The following is a 20,461-nucleotide window of genomic DNA, read 5'->3' as shown; positions in this document are numbered from 1 at the left end:
AGGAGCTGAACTTTGATGAGGCCTTTTAATGCTCATCAGACATGTCTTTCCAAACCCGCATGACCATTGTGGAGAGCAAGTACCACGGTGCTATCGAATACCATCCACTAGTCATCACATACACACACACTTGCCTCTCACTTTGGAATACTAGCCCACTGTAATTGGAATAGAATCTTTTCAGAAATCACTTTTCTGAGGCTACCACAACCTCAAAGGCAGCTTTGAAGCTCAAGTCAATACGCAACGGTGCAGGCGAGTCAACTTAATTTGTGTGGAGCACTTGCTTGCTTGTTTCTACGGTGCAAGCCACAGCAAAGGGCCTATTCGTTTTGACTTTGATGAGAATATTTGTTGAAGCATCAGCAGTGTTTATCTGCTACATAGCAGTATACATTCAGCTGTACAAGCTTCAACTCAAAGTGTGAAATAATTGTGACTTTGGTCTTTGCTTTTTAAGGTTAGCGGGATATAACCCAACCTTGTCTCACATTCAACAAAGCGCATCATAGTCACTCAAAAGTACAGCACTGCTAAAGGGTTTGTGCTATGGAAAGCATCTGGGATCAAAACTTGGCAAGCCATTTACATGCTTTTCCAGATTACGCTGACTGTCAGCACATCATGAATTCATCATATGTGACCTCACTTTAGAATTGCAACATACTCCAGCATCTGACAGTCTTCTGCCATCAGTATTACATGAGAAAAATATACAAGGTTTTTTAAAACGGATGTGAAATACTGAAGTACAGTTCAAAGATTCAGTGAATCACCTGCTTAGCAGCATATGGTCCGGAACAAAACAATACTGCAGTCTTAGATGTGTACAATGTGGCCGATTGTGCGGAACAATAAGATTCCTCTTTTCAACTGTCCAAAGATGGTGGAAGACAGGCTGATACAGCAGCACATCAATAGTGCTCTCTAATGGAGACAGATGTCCTGTCAGGAGGAACAAGGGAAGGCCAGGCTCTAGTCTGAAACTCAACACAACATGGATGTAAACAGAAGTGGAGAGGAAAGCATGGTTTTCCTTCATCCATCAACTTGAACTGAAAGGGAACAAAGACTACTTGATTTAAAAAAAAACTCTTAATGCCATTATCTGATATACATGTTGTGAAAGTAATCAATCAATCATGCATATGGTTGCAACATGAAGGCGAACCCACTTTATAAGGAATCTGTTGTTCTATGCAGAAAGAGAGCAGTTAATTCTAACAAGACAAATTTGGCAATCAGCCTGTGCAGACTGCATTCACCCCAAGAGTCTGCACACAGACGACCACTCACAGCTGCAACAGCAACACTGTTACACAATGTGGCTGCTCAAATACAGGATTTGCGTGGGAGAAGGCCACTTTTACACTGAAAAAATGTTTAACAGAGCGCAGTTCCAGTTGTAACGTCACAGGGAGGTGACTTGTCTGTCCTATAAAATGCAGTTTAGGGCTAGAGATAATTATTTTTTTTACTTAATTATTTTATAAAAGATAAAGCCTATGAATTGCACATCATTATTTCCAACAGCCCGGGGAGAAATCCTAAAAGGACATGCTTTGTCTAACTAACAGCCAAGAACAATTCAATTTTTAATAAAAAAAAAAGGAGAAAAATCGGCAAAAGCAAGTCATCCATCCTTTCATCGATTAATTGTTTTCAGAATTGTTTCTCATCAATTACCTGTTGATCAACTATTCCTTACACCTCTAAAAAATTTTTAGAGTTTCGTATTGCCATAAAAACTGAAGCATGGGTTCTCCTTTCACTGAACAGGGCTTCTATTCAGGAAATATGAACTTTCAGACTCACAAACATCAGTGGAGCCCAAAGTCTATAACGTTTAAAAACTCTGCCAGCAGTGTGCATTTAAGTGAACTGCTGGAAAGTATAGATGTGGTCATTTCATTATTAAAACTTAATGGTTGGAATAATGGCAATTAAGATTTTCCTTCCACATTTGGACATATGTGTGCATGGCACTGGGGCTTTAGCTCAGCTATGCACGCCCACTGTAATATAGTACTTATAATCGGACACTTAGAATGACAAAAGTTTCCTAGTGGGAAAGATTTCCAGATATTGTGGTTGGGGTCCAACTTGTGTACTTAATATTTCCGCAACACACCTCCTCTTCTTCCCCGTGTGTGCGTGGGTTCTCTCCGGGGTCTCTGGCTTCCTCCCACAGTCCAAAGACATGCAGCTCAGGTTGATTGATGACTCTAAATTGCCCTTAGGTGTGATTGTGAGTGTGTGGTTGCTTGTCTATATGTGTCGGCCCTGTGATAGTCTAGCGACCTGTCCACGGTGTACCCAGCCTTCCGCCCAATGACAGCTGGGATTGGCTCCAGCCCCCCCGCGACCCTTACGAGGACAAGCGGTTACAGAAAATGACTGACTGACTGACCTCCTCTTCTTATTTGCTGTTTTGTTTAGTTTTTTTCCAAACACATGGCTTGACTAAGTAAGACACTATGTAAAAACACACTGTTGTTATGGCATTAAGAATAAAACCATTGATTTTACAAGATTCAAAACTACTGTAAGTAATGCAGTTGGTAGTAGTGAGTTTGTCTTGGAATGAATAGTCTGTGTTAATGTTATCACGCTGGGCTCAGTATGTTATTTTCTTGGCACTATGCAAAACACTACACTGTCTTCACTATTTACTTTGCACCACTTTGCAGAGAAATGAAGAGTTATGTGCAAGTGGGATGGGAAATGAATAATTCACAAAGAGCACTTACCAGGGTTAAATTATGCGCATTTGAAGAAATCAACTGTGTTTGGTAGTACATGGCTGTACAGACATGAAGAACAAAGTCATGGATTGTACAAAAAGCCAACAAATTAGCATATGAATGCAAAGACATTCTTTCATGTGTGGCTGCGCCAGTCGCTACTCTGCCTCAAGTTGGTCCAACGTTTGGGATCTTTGAGATGGAGAGTTAAAGAGTGTGGACACAAGCCAGAGGGGGAGCAAAACTAGTTCCAACTTGACCACACAAAGGCAGAGGCCGGGGTTTCTGTGCAGGCATGTCACACAGGTGGGCTCAGGTTACCACCCTGAGGACACACTGCATGCACTGAAGCCATTCTGCTGAATGCTCTGTAGCACGGTTATTTTACTCCCATGGTTCTCCACCGTGTATTAAGTATTCAGGCTACTGTTTGGGGCATGCATTTTTAGTTACCACTGCAGAAAACACCTTCCACATGTGAATCAATAGTTCTACCTTAACTTGTGCCTTACATAACTTGTAAGTTATCTTGAAACAACTAATAACTCAATATAACAAACTAAACTTTAAATGAGTAATCCACTCCAAAACTAAAGCATCTTGGGAGTATCAAACACTCACTCTGAATATGTATTTGGACAACAACGACTAGATCTATAGATCTATGGAGGACAGCTGAATTAAAGTGCATTTAAACAACAACAAAAAAAAAAACAGTGCATAAAAAAAATAAATTAAATAAAATAAAATAAAAAAACAGTCCAGTCCAGCATTAGTTTTTGGCCGTTTTATTTCAGGTACTGTGGGAACTTAATAACATCCAGTTTGAGTACTAAATTCATGAGTTTTAAGACTTATCAGATGCCAAAACTAAACTGGAAAGCTATCACAGCAACAACCATTTTGTCAGCTTCAAAGTAAAGTTAAGCCAATCACACACTACAAGGATTTCTGTTAACAACTTAAAACTCTTCTTCATGGTGCGAAATCTTGTCACCATTTGTAATCAGGTAATTAGGTATATTTAGTGGCATCTTAAAGTGAGGATTGCAGATTACAACCAGCTGAAACTTCGCCCAGTTCAATTTCATTAGTGTTCATTTTTTCAGGAGTTTTTTTTAACTGGGATCTGAATTATCAGCAAAGATCTCTTTAAAACAAGAAGACCGCATGTTTAAAACCGATAAAAACACAGAATAAAGCAGTTTCACATTCCAAATCAGTGTTTCTCTGATTCTGTTTGGCATGACGGAGATGGGCCAATAGCCCAGCACCTACTAATACGTCCTCACCTTTTTTTCTAATAACTTAAGATCCAGCAGTTCAGGAGGTTTTTAACGGGAGCCACATTATCTGCCGAACTCTCTAACACTTCATAACAGATGGACCTGGTGATTTAAACCTCTCAAAACACAGAATAAACCTGTTGCAATTTTTTAATAATCAGTGTATGAAACTCTTGCCAAAACACACTGAGCACATGGATGGACACTTAAGTAGATTTAAGAGATTTCTATGGGTGTTACACTTTTCCTTGTGTGAAAAACATTAACTGTTAGAATCATTACTGACATAATTCATGCCACTGCATTCTGTGAGGAAGTAAACTACAGACCTCTCACCTTTCAGGCCACAGGTGGGTTTTTTGATACTAAAAAGATAGATTTAGATGATGCCACAGTTACAGTTTTAAACAGCATTGTTACATTTTAGTGCAGGGTGAAATGTTACTTTAACTTCCATCACTGAAAATCTCCTGTAGTTATCAATTGTTCTATGCAAATACAATATTATTATTTCTGTTGTCCGGATCTCCTTGAGAGATGCCTGTTTGTGGGCCGGTACGGTCATACTGGACTCACCATAAATACAAGCTGCTGACTGGGAAAAATTGTGCCTTACCCTCCCAGTAGTGAGATTTTTTTTTTTTTTTTTTTGTAGAAAAGCAATATTCTCTTGGCAGCATAAATTGCAGAAAACTGAATGCCAACAAAAGCACATCTACCTAATACTAAAAACCTTATACATAGCTACCTCATTGCTGGTCAGTTTTAAAAGACTGCATAAAACCATTTCAGTGTCATGTTGTCCCCATGAGTGAAATGTGATGCAGCATTAGATCTTAACCTGCTACAGCACTGCACATTGGCATCATCTCATAGTCACATGTGCACCTACCTGTTAGGGTGATTATCAGAGCCAAAGAGAAACATGACAGGAGGACACCACTTTCAGCAGCAGACTGTTGCAGTGACGCTGCAACAAACTTGACACCATAAGGTCATTGGGAGTGAGGCAGCTGCACAAACGAGCTATCGCCTTTCAGTTGAGTCACCTGCACATGATCTGTTTGCCAACGCAAAGAGTAAATACAACAGCAGCAGCATGGATCATCTGTACTACAACAAAAAGACAGCAACGAGTCAGATTGAATGACTCTGCTTCGTGCAACACTATACCGCACTGAGGCCAAACGCAGCTCCTGCTCTCCCTAACAGCAGAAATGACCACAGTGCCGTCCAAACACCTCCAGGGTATGACAGGTTACCGTGTCTGTTTTTGTGTTCCTGCATTTGCACTGCTTCAGAGAGGCAACATTAGCAAGTGCAGGATGCGCATTCATGCTCTGGGGAGGAAATTGAAACGTCTGAACATGCACGTTAACCCTGCTGTATGCCCAACGTCATTCAGGCTACACGGTTGTTGTACCCCCAAAATCAGTGACGCCTGACTGAAAGAAGACGCACAAGATGCGCAACACTCCGTGCACACAAACGCAGCTTTGATGGCCTTTTCCACCGGACCTCAGTGCGGCACCGTCTGTCACCCCTGATAAACTTGTATGATTGAGTGACGCTGTCATGCGTTCACACGGCGCTAGGACCACGCGGAAGCATGATCGGACACCGAGCCTATTATCCTTGTCATGATGAAGACAGCGTGCTTCCCGGTGTGTCGGCACATACCTGTCACCGCCGCCGTCGGCTCCTGGCTGCGTCCGTCCGGACACCGAAAAATTCATGTTTCACACGCCGGTGTTGCCCGTCCGCCTCTCTCAATCCTGCCGCCTCTCCAAGGTCTGTGCCTGTGCACGGACCATGCGTGTTGTTTCCACACCGCTGAGAGGGGCGGAGCGCACGGCCCTTGGAGACTGTGCGCAAGTGGATCATGAGAATGCCACTTGCTTATTCTCAGAGCCAATCAGCTGCGGTTCACCTCGAATCGGCGTTCAATGACCATGTACAAGGTAGTTTCACAAGAGTGTTTTAATTACGAGGAAAAAAAACGGCGAGATGATCTGTTTCTTTAAACCTAATGCACAATTTAAATGGTGGTTGGTGCAGCCTGCTTGTGCATTCCATCTCCCGCACATACACATGCATTTATTTGCAAAGATGTGAGCGAATAAATGCTTCAAGAAATGTGACGGACTAAAATCGTCACTGACTTTTATTCTATCTGTCAAACATTTGTAAAAAAGGATAAAGGCTTAGGCGTTTATGTCAAGTAGCATCATTATAAATATCCCATAACTGTGGTTTAATATGAGAAAGGCAGGGAAATTGCAAGTTATTTCTGTATGTATCACCGATGAGGCATGCAGTAACTATTATTATTTATCTGTTTATTTTCATATTCTGTTTTTTGTGTTGTGTTGTGTTTTTAGCTTCACGTATTGTTTAAGTATTAAGTTTTTTTCTTTTCTATTTTGATCAGTAACTCCAGTGTCACTATGTCATGTAATTTCTTAAAATGCAAAAAAAAAAAAAACATTATGGCTGTTTGCTAAATGGTCTTTAAAACTGATAGCAAACTCTCATGCAAGACTATTTATCAACACAAGTTAGTTTTCTTAAAAAGAGCTTTGAAATGTCTGTGTGATCGACACAAATAAAACCACACGGTCAAATGGTAATACCTCTTTTTAATATTCACTCCACGTGATCCTACAAAGTATGACCTTAATGTACAACAGAGGTTGGCCATAGTGACAGGGTTTACTCTACCCTCTACTGGCAGGACATGAAATTCTCTTCTGCTTGAAGTGAAATCCATCTTCCCTTATGAAGAATTGAACATTAGTGTGTTACAAATGCATTTTACTAAAAACAAAATACCAAAAAGGTATGAATTATAGATTTTAACAGTCTCCTTCCATACACAAAAACTCTGGTGAGGGAATAAGCTCAAAAATACACACTTTGTTTTTACCTCCAACTATGAGATTAGACTTGAGCATAAACTAGACAACTTCAGATATACAAAAAAGATAGCAAACAGCTAGAAGCACGTACAGTATTTACAGCCACTTCTCTGGTGAACTCTCTGGTGAAAACGAACCACATTCAGAACATGGTGTCTTGTTTTTCATTTTTTATTTGACACTAAGAAAAGATTCTGGTGGTGTAAAATAAAGTCTGAAAAGAAGTTTCTGCACCTCAGTTGTTTACAGCAGTCCTTGTTGAACCAAATGCCCTGATACTCAGTATCTGTCACAGTGATTCAGAATCAACCCCCTTAAGGTCCATCATTCACCTCTACCACCTCGCTCTGGGGAAGGGTGGGGGCCCAAACCCTGGCCTCCCATTTCGGAAAGGCCTCCCTTCTCTGTCATCCATGTCCTCTGGTCTAATAGTGGGATGTCGATGGAAAGGGGGGCCACGTGGTGGAAAGGGCATCGGCATTCTGAATCTATTTGGTGGAAACATGGGTCCTCCGGGCATCATGTGCGGGGGCATGTGTGGCATGCTTGGTGGTGGGAAGAATGGAGGTGGTATTCCGGGGGGAGGCTGCAGAGGTGGCATCCCTGGCCTGGGAGCATGAATGACCCCTGGGCCTGGCAGGGTCATCATCGGTGCTACTGGAGACCCCAGCTTGTTTGCAGTGACCGGATCTGAGGGTGTGCCTTTGTCTCCTGTAGAATCCTTGGTGGACTCCTCTGGGGGTTTTACACTTCCTGCTGCAAAGAGGATAAGAGAAGGTTTTATTGATCCTTAATGGGAAATTAAGTACTGTGGCAGCAGAAAGAAAAACAGAGAAAAACGTCTAAAGAAATAACATCAAGCAAAAAACAGTGACACACTGCAGCACAGATCTGTTCATATTAACAAGTCCAAAGAGAAGATACTTTTAATCAACATGACAGCATTCCAGGGTACCTACAGCTTAAAGCAAGTAAGATTTAAGACTTTTTAATGCCTCTTTGAATAATATTTAAAAGATAAGATTTTACAATGACTAAAACTTAATTTAAAATATATACATGGACTAACATAAATGAGTTAGGGACAATTTTGACCCAAATGTGCATTGTAACATATAACATGACTTGGTGTTTTGCACACTTTGCATGTATTACTCCACTGCCTTGGAAACAAAATAATGAGTGGTTCAATTATCCTGACCTGTGTGACACTGATACACAAGGCATTTGGTAAATTCTATATTTAAAAAGATGTTACCATTTTTTTTTTTTAGATTTTACAATACAACATCAGAAAAAGAAATCCTGCTTCCAGGTATCTTAGCATTTTTAAGACTTTTCACAGATGTATTAAAGACATTTTAATACCAATCAAGGGCTTATTTTTAGATTACTGAATTCAGTGCCTTTAAATACTTTTAAGGATTGCATTGACATCTTCCCTTAAGATGATGGTTAAAACCCCCACACTGTTTTCATCAATATAAATGTCTTGCCTGGTGTCAACTTTGTAGGGTCAAACTCAGGAGGAATGAAAGGAGGTCCTCCTGGAGGCATGGATGGAGGGGACAGCATGATGGGGCCAGGAAAAGCAGGTGGACTTCCGATGGGTTCTGCCTGTTGAACTGATGGCACCTGGAAGACACAGGAACACAACGGCGTCCTTGTTAAAATTAAAGTAAAACAAGCAAGAAAGCTTTCCTTGAGAGGTGAACTGAAAGAAGAGACAACATTAACATTTTCTTATTCTACAGCAGGAAGCAGCTTCTTGGCAGCATCCCATGTTTGTATATTTCATTAATCTTTGTCATATCTGACAAACAACATCTTCTGTTGATTATTTCTGCGCAGTATTTTTGAAAGTTTCATCAAGAATTTTCAGTAGAGTCCTCAGAAGATAATATATTTATATATATAATCATGTTCCAAAGTTGACCCAACTGTCACATTAAAAACAAACTAGAAATGCATACATCATGGTAAGTGTCAGGCATTGTAAAGAGGTGTTTGGTAAAGGGAATGCACAGATCAAAAACAGAGGCCAACACAGTCTTACCTTGCAGCTGACACTAACTGCAAGCTTTGTATGATAAAACTATGTATTTATTCAATATAATTGCAACAATCTGTAGTGAGTTAATATTGAAAACACAACTATTATTCCTTACTATATTACAGCTTCAATCACAGGAACGTGGAGCACATGCTGAAATTCAGTTGAGCCTTGTTTATGGATGAATATACTTTGATATGTGGAGGTTCACAGTATATACTGTATACATCCCTGTGACATTATGGTGCCTTTTTAAGTCATAATGTCATTGAGTCATCCCATAACACTTTACCAGCAAAGCATGAAATACCGTTGATTTATACACACCACACATTTTTTAAACACTACAACCACACACAATTGTGAACAAACATCAAATTTGCTTCTGAAGAGAAGCAGGGACCGCATATTGGAGGACATCTGCCATTATGGAGTCTGGATTTTTCAGAAGGTAAACATTACAACCCTTACAATGGTGAAAAAAATCACAAAAATTCACGTTTCCTATAATACTCCCAAACAACAAACAAAATGTTAAATTATATTTCTTGTCCCAATAAAAACTCCTTTAGCATCTTTCAGTTTTTCTTTAGTTTTCTAGTTAAAGCCAACATAATAACTTTCTTTTCAGGTCAAGTTAAAGGTGACTCTTTAATTTCCAAACATGCACATGTAAAATCACTTGACCTAAGACATACTGTTACACAGTTGGCACCAACTTTAAGAGAAATGAGTTAGCATATATTGAGATATCCTGCTGACCGACAAACTAACAATGGACAAAAGCTATGACTCTGTGGCAGAGGTCAAGTTCCCCTCTCTGTGATCCGTTTCACTAATAATCCTGAACTGCCATACACAAACATTTTACAAGCTACACTGCACAGGTATACCAATTACTTCCTTTTATCAGAGGCATAACTGTGCCTACATTCATACTGATGCAGCTTTAAATTTATAGAACTGTGCAGCTTGCAAAGAAAGAGTTGATCTCAACCATTATATATATTAACCATCTGAAACCAGAGAAAATTGCTTTGATTTCTTTCAAAAACACGAGAAGGCAATGAGCAACTTAACAAGACATGTTCCTAAAATTAACAAGATAAGTAAAAATTTACACGAAAATTACCTCAAAAATGCAGAAAATTACAGATATAAGAAAACCTTTTTTTGCCTCCTGTGACACAATTTTAAAAATATAATTATAATAATTAGAATGATAGTTTTCTGGACATTTTCTCCTAGGTTTTTTGATAATTGTCTAATAATCCTGACCCCTTTTTTAAAATATAATTTTCAGGTAATTTTCTTGTCACCTTTTATTAATTTCTTGAAACCTTTTTTTCACATATTTAAAAGAAATCAAACCAATTTGGTTTCAAAAGATAGAACAGCTTGTGAAAGGCGCCTGAACTTAGCAGGAGAAAAGTGATGTCAGTCCAGGTTTTAAAGGGTTAATAAGGCAGAACTAAAGCTTTATGCACAGATAAATAACACTTTCTGGGTATATGAAATAGCATCAGGCATACACATTGTATAATAAATACATACTATTATCTATGAATGACGAGTTAACAGTGTTATATTTTAAGTCAGAATACGGTATCTAAAATAATAAAAATAAGAAACATATTAATCATGTCATGTGCTGTACTAGTTACTGCATGACTGTTCCCTCAGGTAATTCAATTTGATAAGAGGAATAATTAGTATGACATATACAATTAAAACACTTATGTCCACCAGTACCACTGATGCATTAATTTAACTCAAATTGTTCATTACATTTCAATTTCTCCCCAAATGGAAATCACGTGTCGTGCATTCAACTCACAACCCTAAATCTATCATTAACACAAATCACATTTCTCTCTATAAAAGCGTGATAACTGTTGGCCACAGAGCCACCAAGCACATCAAGTTAATACTCATCGCCTACCAGATGTTGCAAGTTGATGACCATAAGCTCTTGCATTGTCATTCTCTCCTTGATACCAAAGATGTTTACTGCACACAGGCTAGAGGGCAAATTTACACATAAATCTTACTGACATGCATGCAATATGCTGTTATCCTTCAAAATGTGACTTGCCGACCTCCCAGTGCATACCACCAGGACAACAAATACACAAAAATTCTCCCAATGAACCATGTGTTCAAAAATGAGCAACAACGGGATTAATTTGCAAATCAAACATATCTCCCCAGAGAGCACCTGTTTTTGTTTCATATTATCTTAAACACATACAGTGGAGTGAGATGTTAAAAATCATTTCTGTACAGATGAGTCACAAATTATTCATTAATCATGCATCAAATGCTTTCCAAAATGCTATAGCACAGGGAAAGTTTTCCTTGTCACTGTAAGAAAAGTTTTTAGTGACAGAGCATAAAGAAACGACACATTAAAGCAACTGTCAGCAACATCTAAAACCCTATCTTTAATATAATGGTAGAAATCAATTTAATCCTATTTAAAAAATCAAATACTCTGAGAAAAAGAAAATCTGGCAACTAAAACTGTCTTAGTATCTACAGTATAAGCCATTCTGAATTATTATTGGACCTGAATTTTGACACCCAGTCGGGATAGTTCTCTGCAACGTGTGTCTGTTGCCTATCACAGACACATGCACACATATTAAACTAAAATTCAGTCTTATAAAATTCAAAATGTTTATTTAAATTTATTAAGGTATGAATTAGAAATAATTTAAGAGATATAAGCCTACAAAGACTCTGGGACCTTAACAGAATTTAAAGGCACCATGTGTACTGTAAAATAGGTTTGCTGAGGAGTGCTGCAGCATTTTGCCCGTGTGGGTATTTTGATGTGGGAATAACAAAAAGAAAACTGAGAGAGAAATTGCTGAACACAAATATGCAATCCACACATGGAATCAGGACCACCCCATTGCCAAGAATTATAAACAGCACCATGGTTGTTATCCGGACACACTCAAAGCAGAAGGTATAGAGGCCATCTAAATGTCTAAAACTAAAGAAACTGTTACAAAGAGAAACATTTTGGATCTTCCAGTTAAAGGCCACTGTGAGTGCAGGCCTGAATGAAGAGCTGGACTAATTTCCATATCTGTAAAAAATCTGTTGTGATGAAATAGTGCTCCTATGAGAAATTTTATATTAATTTTTATAATAATATAATATTCATTTTTATGGATGTTTTTGTATAAAATTAAGTGACTAATGTTGTTGTTTGTGTGATGAATTTGCTGGTCTTGAGTGTAATGGTGCATTATTAGAGTTGACCTGAAACAATTATCTAATGTTACTCTGATTGGCTGACACCTGACATAAGCCTTGATATATCTGTGAGCTGCCACTTGTTTTAACAAGCCCTGATGAAGACTGAGTTGTATGCCTAGGCGCTGATCCCATTTATTAAACCCTTTCAAACTTTTGCAAAACAGTGCTCCTTATTATTATTATTATTATTTTTTTTTTTGCTTTTTGTGTAGATATGACTTCATTGACAAAGCAAACTACAAGTCTAACTTCCCCCTCCTTTTTTGGCACCATGTGTACTGTTGGAAAAATCTTAGTTTGCCATCAGCTAGTATCAAGAAAGCAAAAATAAGCACATATTGCAGACAACAACACATACTTTAGGTTGCTGGTTTCACAGGAATTATCTGTTTTTATCTACAAAAGAAAATATGTGCCATTAAACTAATTTTAAAGAAGATATCACCAATAACAAAATCTACACGCAATAGTAATGTAATCATTTATCCCACATCACCAGAATGACTGAATACAGGAACGGACATTATACTTACTTTGTATTTCAAGAGAGAACTTTGGGATTTCCCTGTTGTTTCAATAATGTTTTATGTATATATAATAATGCTTGTTTGTTTGTTTTAATAAGAAAACACTTCAGTGGCCATCAAAAGAACTGCAGATAAAAGCACCTCTGCAATAGACTCAGAATTTGGCAGAGATGGTTATAGCTTGAATCATCAGGAGCCAAACTCAAGTCAGTGATACAATTGATTCTTATAGTTAAAGCTTTGCTATCTTAATGGGTAAAAGTCTTTTTTTTCTTTCTTTTTTTTTTTTAAAAGAGAGTGCAACAACAAAAAGTAGCCAGAACAAACACCCACAGGCCATTTAATATTTGAGTTAACAACTTATTTGACAGTTAACCTCAGTCCAGATAAATGCAATGCTCAATGACATTGTTTTCACTTTGATCATTTGTTAATCTTTGCTGAAATGGCTGATTAGTTCTTGATAGAAGTGTACATTTCTGCTTGCTACAGTGCACTGAGAGGGGATGCATTTTTTTGAGTTAGGGCTCTCTCTCTCTCTCTCTCTCTCTCACACACACACACACACACACACACACACACACACACACACACACACTAAGAATGGCAACATCTGCACTTCGATGTATGAGACAGACATCAGTGAGTAGGGCTAGACATTGTGGCAGGCGTGGCACATTTGATGACCATGATGCTCACACATTACAGTGATATCTAAGGAAAAGTAGAAGATGGAAGAGCAACTCTTCCCCAGGTGACTGACAATGTCAAGGTGAGACGTGAAATTATAAAAATTACATTTGGGAGACAGACACAGACACACAGACACACAGACAAACAGACACACAGTATGGAGCACAATTTAGCTATGTGCAGCAATGACAGAAAATACAAAGAGAACATGACATTTTTTTTCTATATAAGCCCATTTCATGCAAAGGAGTACTTCACCCACAAAATGAACATTTGTTTATCAGTTAGTCATGTCATATTATCTTGGATTAAAAAAGAAAACAATGTTTTTCTCGTATGCCTCCACACAGAACAACGAACATATTGACTCATTGATTGATTGTGGAACACCTTTGGAGGAACAGTGTCAAAGATTTAAGGGAATTTAGTGGCGTCTAGTGGTGAGGATGGCAGATTACAACCAGCTTAAACTTTTCCCGGTTAGAAATCCTTCAGTGTTCATTTTTCTGGAGGTTTATGCCAGGAGCCAAATTATCCGTAGAGGTTTATTCCTCTTTGAAACAAATGGACCTGGAGTTTTAAACTGCTGTAATAAAGCAGTTTCACGTTAATAATTCAGTGTTTTTCCGATGTTGCTTGTTGCGAAGGGCCTGCTAACGTCTGTGGCAGACATGAAAACTGAAAAACCTGAATGGCACCATCCAGAGTTTTTTTGTCCACTCTTGACGACTGTTGAAACAGGTAACAAAGACACAATTCTTATTTTCAGATGATGTTACACTAAAGAAAACATACTTATTACATTAAATTCCATCTCTGCCAATATATCCCCCTAAATCCTTCAAACTGAACTAACAAAACTATATAAAAACATCAGTATACAAACTCTACTTGTGCAGTACAATCCAAATCTCAGAAATCCAGTTGTATGTGCTGTACTTCCCAAACAAAAGCTTTTTTTTTTCTCTCGCTAAAAACAACAGATGCAGATTAGTATTGGAGTCTGGCTTTGAAGAGAGCACAAAGTTTTACTTTCACTACAGTTTCAGAATTTTAGTGAATCTTCTTGTGTTTGCGAAGAACAGAATACTACTTGATTGGATTATACTGTACTACACAAGAAAGTTTGTTTACGGACATTTTGATACAGTTTTGCTGTTGTTGCGAGGCATGTAAGAAAAATGCTTTTTTTTAAGGCAATAAGGCTCAACTAATTGATATACAAACAATCATTTTGTGGGTGATGTTTTCTTTCAATTACTACTATCATACAATTAAAATAAAGAAAAAGCAGTTCATAAATCAATCATCTTTGATGCACTCAGTGCTCTGCAAATAGCAACAGAGGAGTCTGCTCTTACCCTGGCGTTTCACTCCATCAGCAGAAAACACAGGATATCTGCTGCTCCATTTTTCCTGCAGGTTATTTCCACTTAGGAAACCCCACAGGCCAGGCAGCTGGGCACTGGATCTTTGATCAAAACTCAAATCTCAGGTGGGCATCAACTCAGAGCTTTCACTCGTCACTCTTTGCTCTCTGTTTATATCTGCTACTTATAAGACGTGAAAGGACGGTAATGATATGGCTCTACAATATAGCTTATATTATTCATGAGTAAACAAATGTCATGGAACAATTTAAAAGTCCATTTTAATATAAAAGAGCCTTTCATTACCTTCCAACCAGTCAACAGCATCATCCAACAGTGGGAATCCCAACATCAGATCATTTCTTTAACACTCACCTTTGTGAGGCCTCATGTGAGTCTGATGTAACTGAAGCATTTCCCTTTTTTCCTTGAAATGTCACTTCACTCGAAAATGACTGAAAGGAGAAGACTGCTCAGAAGTTTACATTATATTCCATGTCAATCACTGAGCTACCTGAACCAGAGGTCTAAGACTTACACCAATGATGTCTACAACATGTAAAATAGAAGGCATAAAAAGTAACTTTCAAAAAAAGAGAGCAGCTTAAGGTTTTACAGCATGACACCATCGCATTTTGAATCTGCAATTCTCCTTACTTCTCCTCCTCACATTTTAAAATACATTTGTATTCTATGCAAAACCTTTGTAAAAAACTCTCATGCACAGACCCTAATGTGTAAGTACACTGAACAACAAAAATAGAAACACTTGTTTTTGCTCCCCTTTTTCATGAAGATCTTATACTTTTTCTATGCTCACAAAAGCCTTGGTTCTCTTCAATTTTGTATAAAGCCACATAGTCGAGCACTTAGCCAGCATAATGCATCCAGCAGGTGTGTCGTACCATGATGCTGATTAAACAGCAGGATTATTACACTAGTGTGCCTTGGGCTGGTCTCAATGACAGGCCACCATTAAATGTGCAGTTCTATCAAACAATACAATGCCACAGATGCCACAAGTTTTGAGTGAGTGTGCCTTAGGCTTTCTAACCGCAGGACTGTCCACCAGAGCTGTTGCCGGTGAATCTAGTTTCCATTTTACTGCATAAGCCGCCTCCAATGTCTTTTCCAAGAACTTGGCAGAACATCCAACCTGTCTCGAAAGCCAGCCCAAAGCCACCGTATCCAGTCCCTCCAGGGTCTGAGACCAGCCACTGAGATGAGCTTCCCTGAGACAGCTGAGAACAACCTGTGCATGAAGTCTTTCACTGTGTAAACCCATTGTTTCATCAGCTGTCAGGTGGCTGGTCTCAGATGATCTTGCAGGTAAACATGCTGGATGTGGAGTTGGACTATGTGGTTATGCATAGTCTGGTGTCATGAGACTGGTGGCATATGCTGCCAAAATCTTGCAAATAACATCAGCTTATGGTAGTGTAATAGTTATTTTAGGGGCAAAAAAACCTGGTGAACAGTGCTGTAGTCAACATGCCAATGGAACGCTCTTAAAACTTCTTCCTCGACATCTATGGTATTTCGTTGTGTTATAAAATTGCACATTTTATGGTGGAATTTTCTTAGGACCAGCCAAAGGCACACCTGAGCAATAATCATGCTGTCTAATCTGTATATTTATATGCCACACCAGTCAAGTGGATGGATTATGGATTGATAGATTATGTTGGCAAATTGCTCACCAACACAGATTTAAACTAATTTGTATACAGCGTTTAAGAAAAATAGGCATTTTGTGTGAAAAGAATTATCTTTTCTTTCAACCTCACGAAAAATAGAAGCAGACACAAGTGTTGAGTTAGAATACTTTCGTTCTGTGTGAACTTATTAAAATTAAGCATCAATCAAACTAAGAAAGTGATTTGAATTTTTTAAAAAATAGAATCTCCTGAGTGACAGCCACACAAAAACATAGTGACTTTGCAATTTCTTGTCATAATTCTGCAGCCATTTGTTATAAACATCATAAATGTAATTTAGAGTTTTTATATATCTAATTCATTTAAAAGTGGACCGTCCCTTAAAAACTGACTAGAAATAGATTATATGTAATTTTTTTCTTTGATGTTTTGAATATTTAAGTGTTCCATAAACCAGTGACTATTCATAAATCCTTTTTGAAAAATAATATGATGAAAGAAAGTGTAAAAAAGTTAAATGTTCAGGAGCGAAATGTAAGATTAAATTTGACAGTTAGGGAGCACTACTTTATTGACTACTACATTAATGTCCTTAAAGTGCAAGTAAATCTAATTTTCCTTGATTTAATAGTTGTTTTGCGCAGTAAAAGCTTTTTTTTTTTATCTTTGACCTCTTTTTTTTTTTTTTTTTTTAAACCTCATCCACTTCATTCCAAGGACTGGCAACATTTTTTGCTGTATCTGCTTTGCTTCAACATGCCTGTTTACCTGTAGAAGCAATGGCTGATAGTCAAGTGGAAATCCTGTAATGTTGTCTGTTTGGTTATTTATCGGTGAAAAATTGATAAACATGCTGCAAAACATGGAATCAGAGATGCAAACACCCTGGGTCAAATATGTCTAAATTATGTAAGACATTTAAAATGCCCTGCAAAGAAACACTGACCTCATTAAATGGGCTCTGACATCAGACCCAATCATTTGTAAACATTACAGGAGCATTAGAGCCACCAAGTCACTAAGTGATATTTACCATTTAGTACGAGAATAGGCAATCCAGGCAGTAACATACTGTCTGCAAGAAAAGAAATCATTCACCTGGCCTTGCAGTTAAGAGCAGATTAGACTCTATTAGATTAGACTTTTTTTTTTTTTTTTTTTTTTTACAAGGCACCTATCTTCTCCTTTCTGCTAACCTAGCAGATGGCTGACAGCAAAACTTCCTCCTTTGAGTGCTGCACACACATTGGCCACATCGGTGGAGGTGTCACATGACATCTGTAGCAGATACCAAATATGGCATATGGACAGAAGAGCCAGTCAAGGCATTTGCTCCCTGGATGGGGAGCAAATGTGATGACACTGCAGCTTTTTTGAGAGTTGAGGCACACTGATGTGATCTTGGCACACATGTATGAGTCAAGACACTTGCATGTCTTGACTCATACATGTGTGCCAAGACGCTGTTGGTGTGCCAGATTATGTAGATATACACATAGAAAGCAATAGTGTGTGCACGCTTTGATGCGCATCATACAATGCAGGCTGAGCAAACAATGTCACAAACAAAGCTAAGCTTAGCTTCTTTCAGTGCTCAATTGATTTGGACAGGATGCTATATCCTATAGCTAGCAACATGACTGAGAAAAGGGTTTACCTGTAGTTTGCATTGCTATACAAACATGTTCAAGACGTCCTATAATCCCTGTGGCTAACACAGGCAGATCACAGATGCAAAAGGACAAACCTTTATATGCTGATCTGCACAACTCATCTGGGTGCCATATCTTATATCCAAAAGGGAAATTCACCAAAGGGTTTTGCAGATATTAAAAGTGGTTTGCCTCAGAAAAGCAACTTTTTGAAAGACACGTTTTGAAACCAAAGAAGTCAAACTGGTGCACTTGCTTTAAAATAAAGACATTTTCACCGTCATTATGTGGGATGCCTACATTTTTGTAGTGATTGGACGGTAATAAAAAGGATGTGGTAATATTTAGAAAACTGACAAGTTCAGTTTTCTGTAAAATCCCATAAAGCAAAGAATATGGGAAATGTTTTTGAAAAAAACAAACAAACAAACAAAAAAACAGACTTAATAGACAATCACATTCACATTTTCTAGGTTGCCCAAATGCAAAAGGCTATCATGACTATAAACCGAACAGAAAATATGGCAGTTTTTTGCTGGTAAAAAATCCACACAAACGTTAAGAAGAGTGACAGCATTTGATGCCCCTTAAATGTCATCCCTAGAGGCGATCTGATAAAATACAGTTAAATATAGTGACCGGCCAGATGTGGACTACACATATAGAGTAGACGACAAATTTTTTAAAAATGTTTTTGAAAGTGTTTAGCGAAGATTAAGTTTTTATTCATATCTTCAGCTTCCATGTTAAGTTTATATTTTTTGGTATAAAGTGACCATAACATGGTTAGGTGGATACAGATGAAGGCTAAGTATACATTCTGCTGGTGTCGTTATATTTTTGCATACATTTCAAATAGCAGACAACATGCATGTGGTCTAACAACTAAGAAATTTCCTTTTGCTTCAGGTCTCGAAATCCACATATTTAAAAAAAGAGGGCTGGGTTCTGTTTACACATAAAAAAAAAGGTGTTCAGACCCACAAAATAGTTGTTAAAAACAGATTCATTAACAACTAAACTAAAGCCAGTTTCTTTTAGTTATCTTTAACAATATGACAAGACGGACAAAGAATGAGTGATAGCCAAACAACTGAGTCAAAGGTAAGCATTACAAATGGTTAATTTAGTAATTAAGTATTAAATGAAGAAATCAAGAGAGTGCACCACCGGGTATCTGTGACTGATTTGATACCGAAGACTATGCCACGAGTGGTTTTAGTTGTTTTGTACTTTTTAGGATTGTGGAGTTTTTCCCCTAATCATACCATCAATGGCACTCATTCAACCTTTATGTCCAGTGTAAAATGTCTAGTTAACGAAAACTGAAATCTGCTTTATATACATAGACACCAAGTCATGAATGACGACTCAGGGCTTATTTTGCTAGGCAATATCCTTGCCAATAACATATCTAAACAAATTCAAAAGTCAAATCCCCTGTCAAGTTTTCATTAAGAATTGGCGGGTTTTACGCAACATTTCACGATGCTGACGGCTTACCTTGTCTCCACTTGGACACTCTTCATCCCAATCGGGCCTTTATGTCCCACCAGCATCCAACAATCAGATACTCTCGACCTCAAGACGTGAGCAACCTTTCTTGAAAGAGAGGTGTGCAGTCTAGCATGCCTGCTAAGTATGGCAGGTTTGACAGTCCAGCTGGATCATGTTTAACCGGTTTACACATAGTTTATTTTTTCAGCATGTCGTGATTCGAACTTTAAAAAAAAAAAATTGCTTAAAAAGTTTTAGTTAACTTTTTATGATCTTGGCCAGATGTAAGCCTGTTGAGTTCACGCGTTTAGCTGTGTGTGTGTACATGTATCTGTCTGTCCGAAGCTAATCTCACAAAAGCCTAATTATATTTTGTGCACATTTATGACTATGCTCAAAAAGCTCTCGTGCTTGCGATAACTACTTTAAAAAACCTATTTTATTGACTGCTCTGTTTAATACCATCATTGACTGTTGATTCTACTCCTCTTAACTTGCTGGAGAGAAAAGCAAGTGATCAACAACTGCCATTTACAAAGAAAAAGGCATTTCTGTAAATCAGCTCAGATAACAACAACCCTTACCTAGTCTGTTGCACGTCACATTTTGGCCTTTGTCATGGCTCAAAAACTGGTCTCATTTTGAGCTGGAACATCTGCAGATTAATTCCACACTCCGTGCATTATGATCCACTACAGTTAGACACAATACAAGATGAATGTATTCCTTCCTGTTTCTGTCATCTGCCAGCATGACTGTAAGGGAGCCAGGAGGGACAACTGAGTGAGTTTCA

General features: G+C 38.1%; 2 protein-coding genes across 4 annotated transcripts in view; both read right to left on the bottom strand.

The window, feature by feature from the left end:
- Positions 1–5,944, bottom strand: part of LOC121943546 (rho guanine nucleotide exchange factor TIAM1) — a 105,040-nt gene extending 99,096 nt beyond the window's left edge. Inside the window, exon 1 of one of the 2 annotated variants that reach the window (XM_088079157.1) lies at positions 5,711–5,944. The gene's annotated coding sequence lies outside the window, so the exon portion shown is untranslated. The remainder of the gene's footprint in view (positions 1–5,710) is intronic. The other variant, XM_042487087.2, reaches the window with a different exon arrangement.
- A 705-nt stretch (positions 5,945–6,649) lies between these two features.
- LOC121942959 (SR-related and CTD-associated factor 4-like) overlaps positions 6,650–20,461 on the bottom strand; it is a 28,752-nt gene continuing 14,940 nt past the window's right edge. The window contains exons 17-18 of one of the 2 annotated variants that reach the window (XM_042486280.2): positions 8,445–8,583; positions 6,650–7,701 (exon numbers count right to left, since the gene is read on the bottom strand). In XM_042486280.2, the coding sequence (XP_042342214.2) occupies positions 7,283–7,701; positions 8,445–8,583 (558 nt within the window). In that variant the 3' untranslated portion in view covers positions 6,650–7,282. Of the gene's footprint in view, positions 7,705–8,444; positions 8,584–20,461 lie in introns of both variants that reach the window. The other variant, XM_042486278.2, reaches the window with a different exon arrangement.

Source organism: Plectropomus leopardus, chromosome 6 (assembly GCF_026936395.1).
Source record: "Plectropomus leopardus strain MGB_pleo_1.0 chromosome 6, ASM2693639v1, whole genome shotgun sequence".
NCBI lineage: Eukaryota > Metazoa > Chordata > Actinopteri > Perciformes > Serranidae > Plectropomus > Plectropomus leopardus.
The sequence above is the reverse complement of the archived record's forward strand: the minus strand, read 5'-3'. Positions and strand labels throughout refer to the sequence as shown.